The sequence below is a fragment of the Lactuca sativa genome, chromosome 5 (genome assembly GCF_002870075.4).
Source record: "Lactuca sativa cultivar Salinas chromosome 5, Lsat_Salinas_v11, whole genome shotgun sequence".
Lineage (NCBI taxonomy): Eukaryota > Viridiplantae > Streptophyta > Magnoliopsida > Asterales > Asteraceae > Lactuca > Lactuca sativa.
In genome coordinates this window covers 245,553,909-245,572,706 of record NC_056627.2, presented here as the reverse complement: position 1 = coordinate 245,572,706, position 18,798 = coordinate 245,553,909, and the positions used below count along the sequence as shown (strand labels likewise).

Sequence of the window (18,798 nt, the reverse complement as noted above, 5' to 3'; positions counted from 1 at the left end):
AGGTATGGAATGGAATCATTCATTCCATTGGAATGAAATAAAAAAAAAATTGTTTTTTGTTGGATGGAATTAGAGTGATAAAACTAATTCCGTTTCTTTGTTTCATGTTTTAGAAAAGCTCTGTGGATTCAATCTGTACCACAAGAGAGATATTTCTCCGGTTCTTTTTTTTTGTTTGAATTTATTGTAGTACACTCTTATGTTTAAAATGAAAGACCAATTCATCAATTTTTTTTAATTTGAAAGATGATGGGGTTACTTTGTTAGCATTGCTTAACCCCAAATCTATTTTTTATTTGTCTTTGTATGTTTTCCCAAATGCAATCCTATAATAGGAAAAATTTGAAGCAGTCGAACCATGTGAAACATAGACACATTTCAGAATGACACGCAAAAAAAGCACACATTGACCCGGACGAAGCCCGGGGTATCCTACTAGTTAAAATTAAATAGTTTTTTACTTAACGGTATTAGGATTTGGTATGTGTAATGTGTCCCTAAGTAAAGATTGATGATAGGTTCAAAGTCTTGACCGAAAAAAAAAAAATATAAGTTTAAAAGTAAGGTTAGTAGATGCGTGTACAAGCCTTTAAAATAAAAAAATAAAAAATAAAAGAAAAAAAAAACTTTATGTGTTTAACAAACTAAGTTCATGTAAATTTAGGCCAATACCTAAGGGGCATAAGACTATTCACATTCACAACCAAAACCAACCCAACTATTTATTAAAAAATTAATTTATCTCTCTTCCACCTATACAACCAAACTAAACCCAATTTTTCACACCCATTAGCAAACGAACCCAAACCAAACTATTATATTAATTATGATGCTTTTTTATTAAATTATACTAGCTACATATTATGTTTTATTAAATTTATAACCTAATTTTGATATTATATTTAAGATTATATAGTCAATATAAATAAATAATTAAAAAATTCTTAAAATATATCAATATTGGTCTATATTTGTAGATAAAATTATTTTATGTATTTTAGTATATTTTGTTAATTTTTTTAATAAAAGTAAAACAAAATAAGTTACAAAATAATGTTTAACTAAAAAGAATTATAAACAAATAAAAAAGAAAAAAAAGAAAAGAAAATGACAACTGATGGTTGTTTTAAGCTTTTTCTTTGCATTTTTTAATTTTTTTTTAATTTTTAGCCCAACGAACTAAAATAATTAGTCACCATGTGGAGGAGTCTAAGCAACTAGCTGAATGTAAGGAATTAGGCTCAAGGGTCAACAACAGGATGATCTTTTTAAAATATAATCGGGTATTCAGGTTTATCCGATTATATAATTACATACTTGAACCGTGAATCGTGATAAGATCGAGCATACCGATCATTTAAGTTTCATTACTTGAAATCTAATTAACCTGACCCGTTAGTTAAGGTGTCAATTATTTTCAACGGGCCTAATATTAGTGATATATCTAGATTTATATCGATTATTACATAATAAAAATTATAAACCTGTTCGATGCTCAATTGAATTAGTTATAAAGAAAAATATTTTAAAACATTTAAATTACTGTTCTAAACTATTAATAATATTTAATAATTTTGCTGTTAAAATTTAGAAATCTTCAATAAAATCATAATATTTTTGATCGGTTTACGATTTAATCTCAATTTTTATTTTTTGAATAAAAAAATCTCGATTATTTTATATTTTGCCAAAATTAATGAAACAATCATTATTTTTTCAACTGAAAAATACAATTATTGTATGAAATTAGATAATCAAAATCTTTTTGTTGAAAAAATAAATATTATTAAGACGAGGTTTTCTTTAAAATATCTAAACGAAAATTCAAAATCAATTTATCAATGTACACGGATAAATGGGCTTTTATCCGACCCGATAGCCATCAACTGTCGCAACCAATGTACCAATTGTTCTTGTTTCGAGTCTTTTAACCCAGGGTTTAATTAGGGTTCCATTTTCATGGCGTACTCCAGAGCTGTATCTAGGATCTGCACTCGTCTCCAATCTCTATCTCCCAAATTCACCACCAAGCGCTCCGTTCCTCTTTCACCTGATTCATCATCTTTCCCCAAGTCAACCTGCAAGCCTCAAGTTTCTTCTTCTTCTTCTCATCGACGTACTTCAAGGTTTGTTATATCGACAATCGACATTTCTTTTAGTAAATTGAGTTGATGTACTACCAGGTTTCAATTTCAAACTTTCTGTATTATGTAACATTACAATGCAATCAATTGAGTTGGCAATTCCAAATTTGTTCATTACCTTCGCTATCTTGTGTTAGGTTACCACTTGAGTTGAGCGCTTTGATAACAATGATGCCATTGCATAGTGCCATTGCATCAGCTTGCTTAAAATCGGGCTTGTTGATAGAGTCTGAAAGCTGGGGATTAGTCCCTCAAGGTTTGTTTTTTTTGCCTGTATTTATCATCTGATAGTGTTTAATTTTGAATTCTTGACTCAAACTGTAAGCGGATGAATAATCAATTTATTGGCATTAGAAGAGTATTGATTGATTTGAGGTTTAGATGAGAAATAACTCTTAGTCTTTTACCAAATTTTCAATAAATTATTATGCTATCGAATAGATTAAGGTACTTAAATGTAGTTCTTAATGAAAATAGCTTCAATCCCTTTTATCAAACGGATTAAGGTATTTATGTGTAGCTCTATGAGATGTTAGTGCTTTAATCATTATCTCCTTTGTTAAGTCATTAATTGTATCAACAGAATATTGAATGAAAGTATATTGTTATTTCTTGCATTTAACTCGGTGTTTTTATAATCGATTATTTGGCTCTAAAGGTTTTCATGGTTGATATTTCAGGCAAGTCAATGCCTTTATGAGACAAGTTTGTGGCTTCTTTGGGTCTGTAGGAGAAGGAAGTTCCTTCTTTTGACATGTAATACAAGATCAATTTTCATAAGTTTTCAAATTTTCTATTTAGTGTTTTCCATCAATTTGAATTGGTTGTTCGTTGTTGTTTCTTTCTTGAAAAATAAAACATGAAGTTGTAGAAAGCATCATGTTGAATTTTCTTGATCTTGTCACATTTTTGTTTTTGAAAACATACATGGAAAATGTAAACACTAAATATTCAAATACAACCAAAATACGCGATGTATTTTTTTTCGAACAATAGAAACCATAATTTTACCCAAAAGAATGTAAACCAAGTTTTAAAGGATTTTGATAAACGGAAAAACTACTCCAATTATTAGGGCAATTTACTAATATTTGAAGTCATGTTTTTTAACAAGAGATACGAACTTAGGAAGAAAGACTAATAGAAAACTCAAAAGAGAAGCTTAAATACATATTATACAACGGGGAGTTGATTTATGATTTTTTGTAGTATTTACATATAATGGTAAAATACAATTAGTTTGTACTTTTTTATGCATGTTGTATGAAGTAAATTTGTACAACTATGTAGTAATTTTTTTAGTCAAATTCCATAAAAACTAAAACCAATGTAGGTAGATTTTTTTAATAGGGAAATTTTTGAAAAAGTCCTAAAATTTTATCATAATTTATGAAAAAATCTAAAACTAAAATTTGTTTACGAAAAAACATGAATTACCGATAAAAATGAAGATTTGACCATTTTTTTTGGTTTACCAATTTCATTACTTATCTGGTTTCATTAAAATCCTATTATTTTACCATAATTTACGAATAAGTCCCAAATTAAAATTTAGTGATGATTTGATCATTTTCTCCATGTAACAAACATTTTATCGGTTTCATTGTTAACCTAGACGTCTAGTCATTAAATGAGATGATGAGATGGATATGTTGGGTTATATAATGTTATGTTTACCATAAAACTTGATATCCTGATGCATTGTATATTTTTGGAATATAAAATGCATCCAACAAAGACTGCAAGAATTACATAAACTAGCAACAACGTCATCATTTTTATGTTTATAAGAAATTTCAAATCGCCTTTTTAAACTTATGCAATCCAATATATTCATCTCATCAAACATCAACTCATTTTTTGGTGTTTTTTTTTCCTAGAAACACACATTTATTAGTTTCATTGTTGACTTAGATACATAGTCATAAATGAACCGATGAGATGTGTATCAAATTTTACAGTAGTTGTCTAGCTGTCCAAATCAACAATAAAAACGATAAAATATATGTTATGTGGAGAAAAATGTCAAATCATCACTAAATTTTAATTTTGGACTTATTCGTAAATTAGGATAAAATGATGAAACTTTAATGGAACAGGTAAGTAATGAAACCGGTAAATCGGGAAAAGAGATCAAATCGTCATTTTTACCTATAATCCATTATTTTCGTAAACAAATTTTAGTTTTGGACTTTTTTGTAAATTAAGGTAAAATTTTAAGACTTTTTCGAAGATTTTCCTTTTTAACAACCCAAATAATGATTTTGAATTTTTTTTATGCATGTTGTATGAAGTAGTAAATTTGTACAAGTATATAGTATTTTCTTTAGTCAAATTCCAAGAATCACATTAGATAATTAGATAATCTGTTTGATGAAATTATGGTTCTCAAGCATGGTTGATCGGGGTTCTCCAATGGTTTCGATGTTTGAAAATTGAAATCGGTGGTGGTGGTGGCAGAAGAGCCGAAGACGGGAAAAGAAGTGGGTGGGGATTTCTAATAAATACTAATATAAATTATAAATAAATGAAAATATAAAAAATATTAGAAATGTTATAAACTAATTACATAACCATACAAAAAATTATAATCATAGAAACGGTGTCAAAAAAGTACTAAACTAAACTTATGATTAAAAGACAATTTTATTTTAATTGAATGGTTAAGAATAAAGTTATTCACTATGTGGATAAAACCGAATAGTCCAATTGAATAATTTGGATTGGACTATTTGGTTCAGATATTCGGATTTTTGAATTTGGTTTACAACAAAACCAAATTATTATTTTGGATTTTAGATTGTTTTTGGATTATAAAATAAGAACCGAATAGTCCAAAACAACTGAACAATAATTTATTATTTATTTATTTTTAATATATCTATAATTATTTATTAATTTTATTTTTAAAATAAGTTCAAAAAGTTTCACCTAATAAAAAACATTAATATGAACTTTCTCTCAAAAGTTTTTTTTATCTATTAAATGTTAACCTATAATATACATTATTAGTAATTGTTTATGAATTTTAAATCACAACTAAATAGTTTGTTTTTACTTCTTCTTTAAAATGCTATGGTTTTTGGAAAATCGAATAAAAAAATCGATCCAACCGAATTGTAATTGAATCGGAATAGATTGGATTTGATTTTAGTTTGGACTATTCGGATCCATATTTTGAAAACCGAAATCAATTTGGATTCACTTAATTGGATCAGATCAAACCGATCCATCCAAACGAACACCCCTAGTTAAGAGACAAATAGCCTTTTTTTAAAAGAGATGTACAATCGTGCATAGGGGTGACAAACGGGTTTGGTTAGGTCATAAACAAGTTGACCTATTTAATTAAATGCATTGAATACTCTATTAAACCCAGCTTGTTTAAGTAAATGGGTTGAGAATTTCCAACCCAACCTAACCTTTTTAGTACATGGGTAGAAATCGGGTTGACTTTTTTTTTTTTTTCCAATCCAACTTATTTACTAAACAAGTTAAACCTGGGTTGACTTGTTTAAATTCTCATGAAAAAATCCTCTTAAAATCAAATAATCCATCAAAATAAATTACATACAATTTAAAAGCTATAATAATTATTCAAGTTTGAAAATTATACAACAATAACTTTATAGGCCGTAACACAAACATAAATAAGTGTTTACAACCATAAAACATTATAACTGTTTAATTTTTAAATTCTATGCAACTCGACTATTATTTTTACCAACTCGAATTCTAGTAACGGCTATTAACCCATGGCTTTTGATAAATAAAAATAAACAAAATATAAATATCAACTAAATAATAATACTAAATAAGTATAAATTAAAAAATATTTAAAAATTTAAAACGGGTTGACGGGTTGTAAACGAGTTAGAAATTTCAACCCCAACTCAATTCATTTAATTAAACGGTTTAGACGGGTTGACTCATTTAATTAAATGAGTTCACCCAATTAATAGGTTGGATTTAGGGGTGTTGATCGGGTAAAATTTTCGGGTTTTGGGTAGAACGGGTCGGGTAGTTCGGATATTTCCTTAAAATAATAATACCTGATACCCGACCTATATTGGAATTCGGGTATTCCGGTTTTAGGTCGGGTCGGGTAATTTCGGGTATACCCGAAAATCACTTAAGTGTCACTTATTGATTTTTTTTAATTCTTTTTTGCATTTCGGTTGTTTAAATAAAATATTGGGTAACAAAATATTTCATACAATTAACAAGTACATATATGATAACAATACAAGTCATTATAATATATTATGTGATTTTTGTATTCCATTTCAAATTTTGATAAAAAAAAAACAGTTTATGAAGTACATGATCAATGTTTGATCAAATTTGGATTAACCAAACATGTTACATGATTTAATGCAAAAGGTGAGTGCATAAAAGCTATAAATAAAAAAATTTAGCATGTTATCTAAATTGCAGTAACCATTTATATAGCTATAATTCAATTTACAAAGAAGAAAATGTGCATAGTTGAAAAAAAGAAACAAATCCCTAGTGCACAAAGAAAATGAAGAAGATTCTAATATCTTATTCATTTTCATTATATTTGTTGTAACATTTTGTTCAAAACTTCATTTCATTTTCAACAATTTCTTTTGTATTTATTATACACCGTTCAAAAACGAAGCCATATAACATTTGATTTAAACTATAAGGAACACTAATTATGTAAAATAATGATACAACTTTAATAGTTATTATAACTAGTATATCAATTGGTTTTTTTTTTCTAAATCGGGTATTCGGGTTTTTTTTAACCTACCAAATACCCGACCTATTTAAATACCAGGTTACCCGAACTTTCAAACCCGAAACCCGATTTACCCGACCCGATCAACCCGAATTCAAAACGGATCAGGTCGGATAACCGGTTATTGGGTATTTTCAACATGCCTAGTTGGATTGGTGGGTTAGGTTGGGATTGCCACCCTATTTGTGCATTCGTGGTTGCATATTGCATGAAAGGGGTGAAACCGGAAATAATGAAAACTTGAAGGACATAAAATATAAATTGACCTCATCCAAATATAGCCCAATCCGAAAGTGATTGCTAACTTTTCTGTAAAAAAACGGCCACAAATGGCCTTCACCTTCTCCACTTTGAAACAGCTCCACCCCCATAATCAACTTCGTTCCTTCACTCTCTGTAAGTGTCCATCTACTCTTTCTCCCAACCTCAACAATTTCTCACATGGGTTTCGCATTTTATCACCAAACAAACACTCAAAGTTCTCACCTTTTCTTCTTCAAGCACACATCACCCCACAGCAACAGCAAGAACACTCAAAACCCACAATCAGTCGAAGAATTATCGACAAAATTCAACAAGGGTTTTCATCATTCGAGTCTAAAGAGGAAAGGGTAGAGAAAAAACCAGTAGACAACGAAAAAAGGGTCGTAAAAGAGAAAGATAAGAATTCGAGAAACAGGGTTGTTTCTAAAAAAGCGAGACATAACGATTCAAACGAAAAGGTTTCGAAAAATACAGGTGATTCAGGAACTGGAAAAAGGTTTAAAAAGCCTAAAAAGGGCAAACTTGAATCACCATTACTGATCCTGCGTCTCAGTTTAGAGATTTGTTCGAAATTAGGCGATGTAATGGGTGCGATTGTAATTTTCGATTTAGCAAAAAGAGAAGGTATAAATTTAGACAAATATCATTACGCTATAATCTTATATCTTTGTTCTTCAGCTTCTATAGGGGTCGTTCAGCCTGCAAAAAGTGGTAGATCAGATACGAATGCAAATAACCCAGAATTATCAAACTATAATCCTGAAAATTTTGAAGGATTTCAAACCCTAGATGATTTAATCCACTTGATAAACGATCACAAGGGTTCAACCACTAGAACCGGAATTAAAGTAAGCGAAAATTTGAAAGAATATGCACTCAAAAGGGGTTTTGAAATTTATAAACAGATGGTTTCTGATGAAGTCGAAATGAATGAAGCAATCTTAACATCTTTAGCTAGAATGGCAATGTCTAGAAATGATGGGCAAATGGCGTTTGATTTGGTAAAACAAATGAAAGATTTGGGGATAAACCCTAGATTACGTTCATATGGTCCTGCTTTATCTGTTTTTTGTAATAATGGAAATCTTGAAAAGGCTTTTGAGGTTGAAGAACATATGTTATGTCATGGTGTGTACCCTGAGGAACCCGAACTTGAAGCACTTTTGAGGGTGAGTATAGAAGCTTCTAGAAGTGATAAGGTTTATTACTTGTTGCATAAATTAAGAAAAAGTGTCAGAAAAGTGTCGCGTTCTACTGCGGATGTGATTGAGAAGTGGTTCAAAAGTAAGAGTGCTTCAAGAATTGGGAAAAGAAAATGGGATCAACGTTTGATTGATGAAGCGGTTGAAAATGGTGGTGGAGGGTGGCATGGGGTAGGGTGGTTGGGTAGTGGGAAATGGAATGTTGTGAGATCGGTTGTTGGAAAAGATGGATTGTGTAAATGTTGTGGTGAAAAATTGGCAACTATTGATCTTGATCCTATAGAAACCGAACTCTTTGCTGAATCGGTTGCTAAAATAGCTAGGGAAAGAGAGAGGAATTCAAGCTTTGAGAAATTTCAAGTATGTTTCATTTAAAGATTGCTTATTACCATTTGCTTTTTTGTATATGAGATACATACATTATCTCTTAGGTAAGCGAAAGACAATGTGTTTATGCATATTTTGACGTAAAATTGTTTCGAAAATAGAAAGCGTATACATTATTTTTTTCATTTTGCATGAAATCCATCTAAATAAGTTAAAGATTTATCACATTTAGTGATATGAAAATGAAAAAAGCTCTTTCTTATATATGTACATTTTGTTCATTTGTAGAAATGGCTTGATTACTATGGACCATATGAAGCAGTTGTAGATGGAGCAAATGTTGGTCTTTTTAGTCAAAGAAGATTCAAACCATCTAAGGCAAGTCATTTTACGATCAATACCATTTATTATATTCTTTAATCATACAAATTAAAGATTTATATTCTTTCTTGATATATATTTTTAGGTCAATACCATTTCAAATGGAATTAGACAGATGCTTCCTTCCAAGAAATGGCCATTGATTATCTTGCATAATAAACGTATATATGATAATAAAATGGATGAAGGGATTAACAAGGCACTATTTGAAAAGTGGAAAAATGCTGATGCACTCTATGCAACACCTACAGGATCAAATGATGATTGGTAATCTTGTTTTCATTATACTCTTCTTGTTTTTTTTTGGCATTTATATGTTCTTTTTATCAGGTACTGGTTGTATGCAGCTATAAAATTTAAGTGCTTACTTGTGACTAATGATGAGATGAGAGATCATTTGTTTCAACTCTTGGGGAATGATTTCTTCCCAAAATGGAAAGAAAGACATCAGGTCAGTAATAACTTTCATTCATTCCATATAAGTGTGTTTCTAGGAAACATCAAAGAACTGATTTTTCTTTCTAAATATGTCATTCTTGTAGTAGTTCGATCACTCCAAGATTGTGATTTTTCTAGAAATTTCAACTTTTAAAGCTCATTTCGTAACATTTTTTTCTAATGAAAGGTGCGATTCCATTTTTCTGAGATGGGTCCCGTGTACCACATGCCACCTCCATGTTCAGTTGTCATTCAGGTTAGTTTTTTTTTTTTTTTTTTGAAGAAACAACAAGGGTTCGAGTCTTAGCAGTCATAGTATTAAAGTTTTATTTCCCATATGGGCACCGGCTTTATGTATGAGCAAATTAGTGGGTCAATGTGTATCTGATTTACATATCACATGATGCTGATTTATATCAACCAGATAGTGGCCAACATGGGCCCTACACTGTGTCTCACATGATGCTTATCGGCAGACAGTGTGGGCTAACTCAGGGTTGGTGGAAGAAAAAACATTTTACAGAAAGACTAGAGAATTGTATAAATCTTTGGGTAGAATGAAAGATATGATATGTTTTTGATATACTTGTCAGGAATCAAGAAAAGGACATTGGCATATTCCTATTGCTTCAGAACAAGAGTCTGAAGAGGAGAGAGAGTGGATGTGTGTGACACGTGAAGGAAAGAGACTTGAGAGGTTGGATTCTGGAAAGGAAGCTCGGTTAACTACACATACACCATTAATGTTAAAGAATCAAGAAGTATGTGAAACTCTAAAAGAAAGTGTTTTGTCGTCTGTTCCTGTAAAAGGAATTACAATTTTGAGACAAATTACTGAAGCAGAGAAGCTTGGAGACTGTATACTAGATTTTCATATATGATGTCATATGATGAGTTTAACTTTGTCAGACATTGCAATGGAAGATTTGTCATTAAATTTCCGAAGGCACTTTTTTTTGTAAAGGTCCATGTCTAGGCAGTATTGTAATTTGGTTGTTTTTTCGTTTTGGTTAATATTATAAAAGAGCATTTATTTTTGAACTTTTCTGTTTAAACATAATATTTGATTTTTATGTTGATAAACCCACACCTTTTTCAATGTTTTCGTTCCGATCTTTTTAGCAGATAACCTAATTTTTATTTTCAAAACCGGTCACGATTTTTTTCAGAAGTGATGCCAAACACGCCCTTTAATTATTTGAAAAGTGGTGTTTATTTGTGTAGTTTATGCTTCTTTTTCTTTTGACTTGTTAATCTGGTTATGCATTAGGCAACACCAGAAAAGAAAGCACACAAACATTACCCCAAAATTTCATTTTCATATAGTTTGCATTTATATAAAAATCTTACTATTACTATTTATGCAACTATTTATCACCTTTTAACTATTATATTATTACATTACACCCACCCACCTACAAATTGGTGTAACGACCAGACGCCGAAGATCCTGATCCTTTCCTTCTTCGACGCCTCTTTTGTCTGATTCTACAGAAATTTATCAACACCAAAATCCCTGACAACAAAAAAAAAAAAAACTAACATATCAACAACCACTTCACTTATCTTAAAAACCCTAATTACAAACAATACCAATATTACTTACCTAAAACAGCAATAACAGCAGGTACAAGCCAGTGACTCGGAAACACAACCGGCGTCTCAAGCTACAAAAAAACACAAACAAAATATAATCAAATTTATAGAAACTAAAAAATATTAAATACTAAATAGCAATTTTTACTTACATCATCTCTATACAGCAACCCAAGAAATCTATTCCCTGAAGAATTATCTTTGGGTCCCCCCTTCAACATGGAAATATCCACTGAAGAAGAATTCAACCCCCGCCCAAGATCAATCGCTTTATACCCCGGTAATCGCCGATTCCGTCCTCTCACCTGTAACCCATACCCCTTCGTTCCCCACACATCAAATCTCGAATCACTCCGGCATGTCAATTCCTTTCCGACAACTCCGGAATACAACGAGAAATTCAAATCCGTTCTCCGTGAAGGCAACTGATCCTCATCCTGATGCAATGGTGCTTTTAACTTCACTGAATTTGAAAAAAGCACGGGATCTTTAATATTCTTTCCTGTGAAATCAAGTAATTTCCTTAAAAGCCAATAACAGTTCGTCACCATATGACTACTATCCAAACAGTTGGAATCCCCGTACACCGCAATCCGACTCCCGCCAACTTCCACCAACCCAAGAACAGCGGAATCGGAATTGTCAATTCCGGAGGCGAGAAAACTATGCGTCGCCCCGCTCTCCGAACTATCATAAAACGAGAAGCTATGAACGTATCCATTTCCCGGGAATTTCACGATATTTGTCCCAGAAGCGTATCGAATCAACTCATCATTTAAAGTGAAATCCCCATTTAAAATCCGGTCACCAAACGCGATTCCGAAGGGCGCCAAAAGATCATTCATCGCCGGAATATTCGCGCCTCCGGTCACCGGAGTCCACCAGCTCCGGGTATTATCGTCAAAAAACCGCATTTTCACCATCGTATCAACGTTATACCAATCCGCAAAAACAACCAAACTTAGCCCGGAATTTACCACATCGTCCCTCAGTTTTTGTATCTCTTCTTCGAAATACTCATCTTCAAGATCCACTAAAAGGAGAGTCCCATAATTTCGCGCATCAAAGCATGTGAGAGGAGACCCGAGTGTTTCAATGTAGAATCCCGCGTCTCGTAACATGTTAAACATTATATGGAAATTAGTATGTAAATGATCGCCATGCCAATCAAGAATGTCATTCCGGACATCTAGGGAATCCCTTGGAATGTAACCGGGAGGGTATTTGATACTATGGAATTGATCCCATAAAATCCGGACTGATCTTTCCGGAGTAGGAATCACTTTTAGTTTCAACCGGAGTACACATGTGCTATACCGGAATGACTTTTCTCCGGTCGCCGGAGGGCTGTAGACTTTGACAGTCACATTGCCGGAGATCTCGCCGGAGAATTGAGATCCTTCTTCTTTTATTTGCATATGGAGTGCTAGATACCCTGTCCATGGCCAAATAACATCGGAATAAGTGAAATGAATACTTAGGAGATTTCCTTCTTCGGAATCAGGATTCCAAACCGGTTGACTTTTCACGTATCCAATTACTCCCATTCCGTTTAGTATTGTGGTGTTGAAAAGAACCGGCATTGCATCTGCATAAAGTGGTTGCTGACAAAATGGCCATGAATAAGGGCAGTCTGTGTAATCAAGAACACTCGGGAAAATACTTGCTCGTGGCTTGTAGCTTTTCAAGATTTCATATGATTCTAACCTGATAACACAAAAAAAAAGATGTCAATTTTGGTTTATTTACAAAAAAGCCATTGCTTTATGGCTTTTCGGATCCTTTACGTGAAAACCCTTTTTTTTGCATGAAATCCATTGCCATTTTTGAACTTTTCTAACAATGGCTGAATTCATGCAAAAAATGACTAAACGACCTAAAAGAGGAATGGCATTTTCGTAATTTTTTGCAAAACAAGGAATTGTGTGATTAATATACTTACAAATCAACACGTCCAGCACCCTGTTCAAACATATTAGGACCGGAGAGCTTTGCAGCACCTTCAACTAGGGCTTGTTTCATGCTTGCAGGGTTCAATATCTGTTTCCGGTCGGAATCAGGGATTACACTGACAAGGAGACACACAACACCAGCCACCACAGGACTTGCAACACTGGTTCCTGATAAGGGTTTACACCCTGTGCTAATTTTAGACCCCATGATTTCTCTCCCGTATGCAACAACATCTGGTTTTACTCGCCCATATCTGTTGGATGTAAAGTTTTGTATGAGTTAAAAAGACAATTATATCCTTGGGTTTGAATGAATTAGATGATTATATTTACTATTTACCCATGAGGGAGTTCCCAAGTACTCATGCCACGTGATGAAAATGAAGCAATGTGATCGTTGTAATCTATGCCACCAACACCAATCACATCACTTTGATCTGCAGGATTGTTTAGTGTGCCATAAAGTGGGCCATCGTTTCCAATTGCTGACACCATTATGATGTTACTTGCTGTCAATTCCAGGACCTTGTATGCGATTTTCAGATATAGGTTAGGACTTGGGAATAAGGCATTCCGATTCCAAGGGGTATATCATATATGGAACAGAAATATAGAATCTCTTACCTTCTCTACAAATGGAAGATCCAAGTAATCAGGGCCACCAATGCTCAAGTTTAGAACATCCATATTGCTCGCGATTGCATAATTAAATGCATCTAAAAACCATGACGTGTATGACACCTGCAATAAGCTGAATAGAAACTTATCATATAGTTTAAATGAAGATACAAAAAAGAAATAGGATTTGAAAGGTTGAGACATGTTGTGGGGGAATATGAATAAAAAAGGTGATAAAAGAATGTATGATATGCATTACCTGTGCGTCTGTAAACACACGGAAAGCATAAATCTCTGTGTCTGGTGCAAAGCCAAGGCATTCTGCATCTTCACCAGCAATCACTCCAGCAACAAATGTGCCATGTCCAAGATTGTCATTTAAGGTATCTTCATTGGTCCAATTAGTGCGTTCCTAGTATTGGAAGGAAATGGAAGTTAGATTGTTACCAATTTTTTGCAATTCAACTGATCTTATTACTTATAGTATGGTTTGATGAAAAACCTTGATATTGCGGAAATGGGGATGATCTGAACGAATTCCGGTATCAAATATAGCCATCTTAACTTTTGCTCCGGTGTACCCTTTTGACCAAAGTGCATCTGCTCCAAACAGGGATGTAACTTGAGATCTCTGCAGGGAAGATGGAGAAATTACTATGCGTAGAATGTCCTCAAGATTTGACTATTAATGCGCATCTAACGAGACGTTGCAACCAATCACCAATGTCTATTCGAACTTACCTGTGAAAGAAGATGCCTGGCCCAATCGATTGTTTGGTTACTAGTCGCCGCCGCAGCCACATTATCACCGCCATCACCAAATGACATGGAAGTGAAGATCTTCCCAGGCCTCTTTCTACCATCCGAAAACGCTCCGACTTTCTCGTGCTTTTCGTTCTTATCTCCACCAAGCAAGTTCCTTAACTGATAGCTTGAATCAACCGTAACATCTTTCACCATTTTCAGCCTCTCAAACTCCCCGATGATCGAACTTGCCGCTTCATCGTCGATCGCCACGACTCCGAAATCAGTAGGGAATTTAGAAGCAGGATTATTTCTGTTAATCCATTCCCAAGACGAAGAGCCATTTAATTTCTCCTTCGTGCTGTGCTCGAGATACTCCTTGTGATGTTCCGCTTTCTTGTACTCGATAAATCTTACTATGTAGTTTCTCCGAGCTAGTGTCCCTTCTTGTTCTTGTGATTTTGGTGATATTTCGGGGGTTAGGGTTTGGTTCTGAGGGGGTTTGCTGAAGCGAAAAAGGGAAATTGATAGAATGAGGACGATGATAGAGAGATTGAAAATGGAGGTTTTCAATCTGTGTGAAATCGTCTTCATCATTATGTCGCCGACGTTTACTGGAATTGGTCGGAACGATCCCTCATCGGAATCGGCAAGAGGTATTGATTTGGATTTTGGAGAATGCAGATGAATCTCCGATACGGTGCTTTTTGGGGTTTACTGGGATGAAAAACGAACCTTTGAAATTGAATTGCCTGTCTCCTTAAAACTCCCATTTATATTTTCTTTATTTGCTAAATTTACTTTCAAATAAAATTTTAAGAATTTTTGTTCCAAATGAATGATCTATAATGTTGGCATAACGTTGACGAAGGATTTTGAATTGAAATTGAAAAATGAATCTATCATGAATTTGAATCCAATTTCGTGTGATGTTTGATTGGTAGGAAATAGAATTGAAATTAATTCTAGATTTTGTTTGGTTTACAGGAGATAGTAATTGAAATTCACGTAAAATGATTAAAATTCACGTAAAATGACAGAATTGCAATTTTATTAATTTGCTTAATTTTGCTTTGTTTTCTAACAAATGAACAATTTGATTTTCACATTTGTTGTTGTTACAACCTATTCTAATTGATTAATTAAATGCACTTTGATTTTTAGGAAAATAAACAACATGGTTTTCACAGAAACAACACTTTCGAATAAGCATAGATCTTCACAAAAACAACTAGATAATCGATATTACTGAATAAAATTAAAAAAGAACAAATTCGATTTTCAGGAAATCGAGAAGACGAGTTGAGTGTAGAATCGGCAGAAAACCAGATAATTGATTTCCAGGAAACAACTAGATACATGTTTTAATAAATTGATTTTCGTTGAATAAAACTAGATAATCGATTTTGTAACAACCCAAAATTTTTTGTTATAATGTTACTAAAAACCACGTCATCCAATGTCATATATAACAAGAACCATGGAATGAGTACTCAAAAGTCATAGTAACTGTGTCAAAACAAAACGGTATCCATCATAACACAATGTCTGAATAAAACTCCTAGGATAAAACTGAAGTTGTGGTGGGTGCGATGTCATTAACCCGAGCTCTTCCCTTTTCTAGCGGAAGTACCCTAAACCAAAACTGAAACTGTAAGCACGAAGCTTAGTGAGCTTCCCCAAACTACCACATACCATAGAATAACACATAAACAACTATTCGGCCTTGCCCACTGCATCAGACCGAAGTCTGGAACTAACCAGGGCTTTGCCCTCTGCATCAGACCAAAGTCCGGAACTGACTGGGACCATGTCCCCTGCATCGGACTGAAGTCCGGAACTAACTGCATCAGACCGAAATCCAGAACTGACCGGGACCGTGTCCCCTGCATCGGACCGAAGTCCGAAAACTGACTGAGCATAACGTAGCATAGCATAAACATATCAACTAGCATAAGCACATATACTGCATACTGCATCGGACCGAAGTCCGGAACACATAACACAAAGACATGCGTGAATCACAAAGACATCAAGCACACTGAACTACTGCATCGGACCAAAGACCGGAACTACTGCTAACTAAACGTGCTGGCATTGTGGTCGTAGACCCGTTCATACTGGAAGGAAACTCACCTCGTAACGCTGGCTGCCGAGATGCTAAATCTGAAACTGCCTGACCGCTGTTTCGGAACTCCCCGGCTACAAATCCCACAAACACTAAATTAAATACTAATAACTAATCTCAGGGTAAAATGACTATTTACCTCTGAGCAAGTTAAAGCCAACCTCATGGTCAAAGTCAACTTCCTGTTCACCGAACTCACTGAGTTGGGTCGTCAACTCGCCGAGTCCCTATCATCCATTCTAGTCCTCTACCCACTTCTACCCGTCGAGTTTGGCAAAGACTCGACGAGTTCTTCCTCGATGCTAACATCGAGTCTAACTTCATCCGACTCGTCGATTTGTATGAACAACTCGTCGAGTTCTCCTTCAACATATGAACACGTCCAGTTTGTGACTCGTCGAGTCGTATGAACAACTCGTCGAGTCTAAAGAACAACTCGTCGAGTCCCAAGCATGCTATTACTATACAGTCGATTCTAATCGATTTAGTGCTTCCAAAACATAGATATGAGCTTCTAGGACTGGTTTTACACGTAAAGTTTCCAACTTTATGTGCATGCACAAGGGTATGAGGCTAAAATACCCAAACTCATCAAATACTAAGCACTTAGGGTTTGGAACAAGGCCAAGATTGCATAAAGGTGGCTATAATGAGCTCCTGGAGTTCAAGAGAGGCTACATCTGAAGTATAACTCGATCATAAGGCTTTATTACAAAGGATTTGGGGTTTTTGAGCTTAATATCAACAATTTGGGGACAAAATAGATCTATTAGATCAATAAGCAAGATGGAGACTTTATTACCAGAAAAGATGACCACAAAGGAGTGTGTTCCGGATCTACTTCTTCTTCCTTGAACTCTTCAACCTTCTCCTTCTTCTACTTGCTCCAAAATGCACCAAAAGTTCCTTCACAAGGCAACAATCACTCACACACTCTCTAAGGAGGCTAAGGTTTGATAAGAAATGTTCTGAGGGTGATGGAGGCGAGGTTGGGGCACATAAATATGTTTAAATAGGGTGCAGACCCTTAAAATTAGGGCTTCATCCAGACAGGCGGACTCGCCGAGTCCCAGCATATGGACTCGTCGAGTAGCCAACTCCATTTGCGTAATCATCCCGTCTCTACTCGACGAGTCGGGCTATAGACTCGTCGAGTACCCCTTCAGAATTGAAAATACTTATTTAAATTACATGAAAAAAAATGGGGCGTTACAGATTTTCCTGAAATCGGCTTTTCACAACAAGAAACAGGATAGAATAAGCAGAAAAGTGAAAACCATCAACTTTGACAGTGTTTTGCGATGAGGAAGTAAGAGCGCCAGAGAGAGACATCGAGAGAAATCGAGATTAGGTCGAACTATAGCGATACAAATACCTGACAAAGAGATGGAGAACGAGTTGATTTTGATGAAGCCTACAATTCGATTTTGATGAAGAAATATAAAAGATGAGTTGAGTGTGATGTCGGCTGCAGTCTGATTTTGAGGAATACATGAGATAGAGTTTTGGTTTTTAGAATGGTTTTGTTAAAATAAAATGGGTATAATGGTAATGTTTCACTTTCTTGATGGTATGGAATTATTTCCATCAGTTTGTTGAAGGAAAGTAGTTTCCAACGTATGAAGGAATGTTTTTCTCATTTATGATTCCCTTTCCTTCCTTAAAGTTGAATCAACCGCAGGAATTCGAGAGAATTGGAATCCTTTTCCCTCGAATTTCAATCATTTCCTGTCAACCAAATGTAGCCTAAGATACACATCATTAACAAACACCAACTTTTATTTTGGGGATAACGACTTGAGAGGGTAACCAGCTATACACTTTGTATATATTTGGTCACTTAATTTTTTTTGGTGTACTGTTAACCCTTTAAACTTGTATTTTTGTTAAAATTGTACCATTATTACCTACAATAATAGGTAAAACATGTTTTGGGGTACCTCTGGTGACATTTCCAGCGTCCGTTACCTCTGATGACATCTCCTCTTATCTTCTCCGGTCAAATGTGAGTTTTCTGACCATTTTTTTCAGTCTTCTTCTCTTCTCCGGTCAATCATCACTTTGCCGGTGAGTTGAAATCAGATTTCTCTTTCTCCAAAACAATTTTTTTTCTTTCATACAACTGAATAGAAGTTCATTTGAAAATCGTGTTCATCAAATGAAAATCATGTTTTGGTGTTTCCTGAAATCCCCAACTCGAAACCCACAAAATCATTTCAGATATGGGTTACTTTAA

General features: G+C 34.1%; 3 protein-coding genes across 3 annotated transcripts; 2 read left to right on the top strand and 1 right to left on the bottom strand.

Moving 5' to 3' along the window:
- The first annotated feature begins 1,888 nt into the window (after window positions 1–1,888).
- Window positions 1,889–3,048, top strand: LOC111908710 (uncharacterized). Its single transcript, XM_023904510.3, has 3 exons — window positions 1,889–2,126; window positions 2,282–2,400; window positions 2,825–3,048. Exons 1-3 carry the CDS (start codon window positions 1,960–1,962, stop codon window positions 2,842–2,844), a joined length of 306 nt encoding a protein of 101 aa, XP_023760278.1. The 5' UTR covers window positions 1,889–1,959; the 3' UTR covers window positions 2,845–3,048.
- A 4,160-nt stretch (window positions 3,049–7,208) lies between these two features.
- LOC111908709 (proteinaceous RNase P 1, chloroplastic/mitochondrial) lies at window positions 7,209–11,042 on the top strand. The gene is made up of 6 exons (XM_023904508.3): window positions 7,209–8,738; window positions 8,994–9,083; window positions 9,172–9,353; window positions 9,417–9,537; window positions 9,712–9,780; window positions 10,118–11,042. The coding sequence occupies exons 1-6, from the start codon at window positions 7,242–7,244 to the stop codon at window positions 10,403–10,405; spliced, it is 2,247 nt and encodes a 748-aa protein (XP_023760276.1). The 5' UTR covers window positions 7,209–7,241; the 3' UTR covers window positions 10,406–11,042.
- Window positions 10,824–15,182, bottom strand: LOC111908708 (subtilisin-like protease SBT6.1). The gene is made up of 9 exons (XM_023904507.3): window positions 14,432–15,182; window positions 14,193–14,321; window positions 13,950–14,102; window positions 13,697–13,813; window positions 13,413–13,597; window positions 13,063–13,326; window positions 11,273–12,827; window positions 11,131–11,191; window positions 10,824–11,040 (listed from the first exon to the last, which is right to left on the bottom strand). The coding sequence occupies exons 1-9, from the start codon at window positions 15,029–15,031 to the stop codon at window positions 10,940–10,942; spliced, it is 3,165 nt and encodes a 1,054-aa protein (XP_023760275.1). The 5' UTR covers window positions 15,032–15,182; the 3' UTR covers window positions 10,824–10,939.
- Between the last annotated feature and the right edge of the window lie 3,616 nt (window positions 15,183–18,798).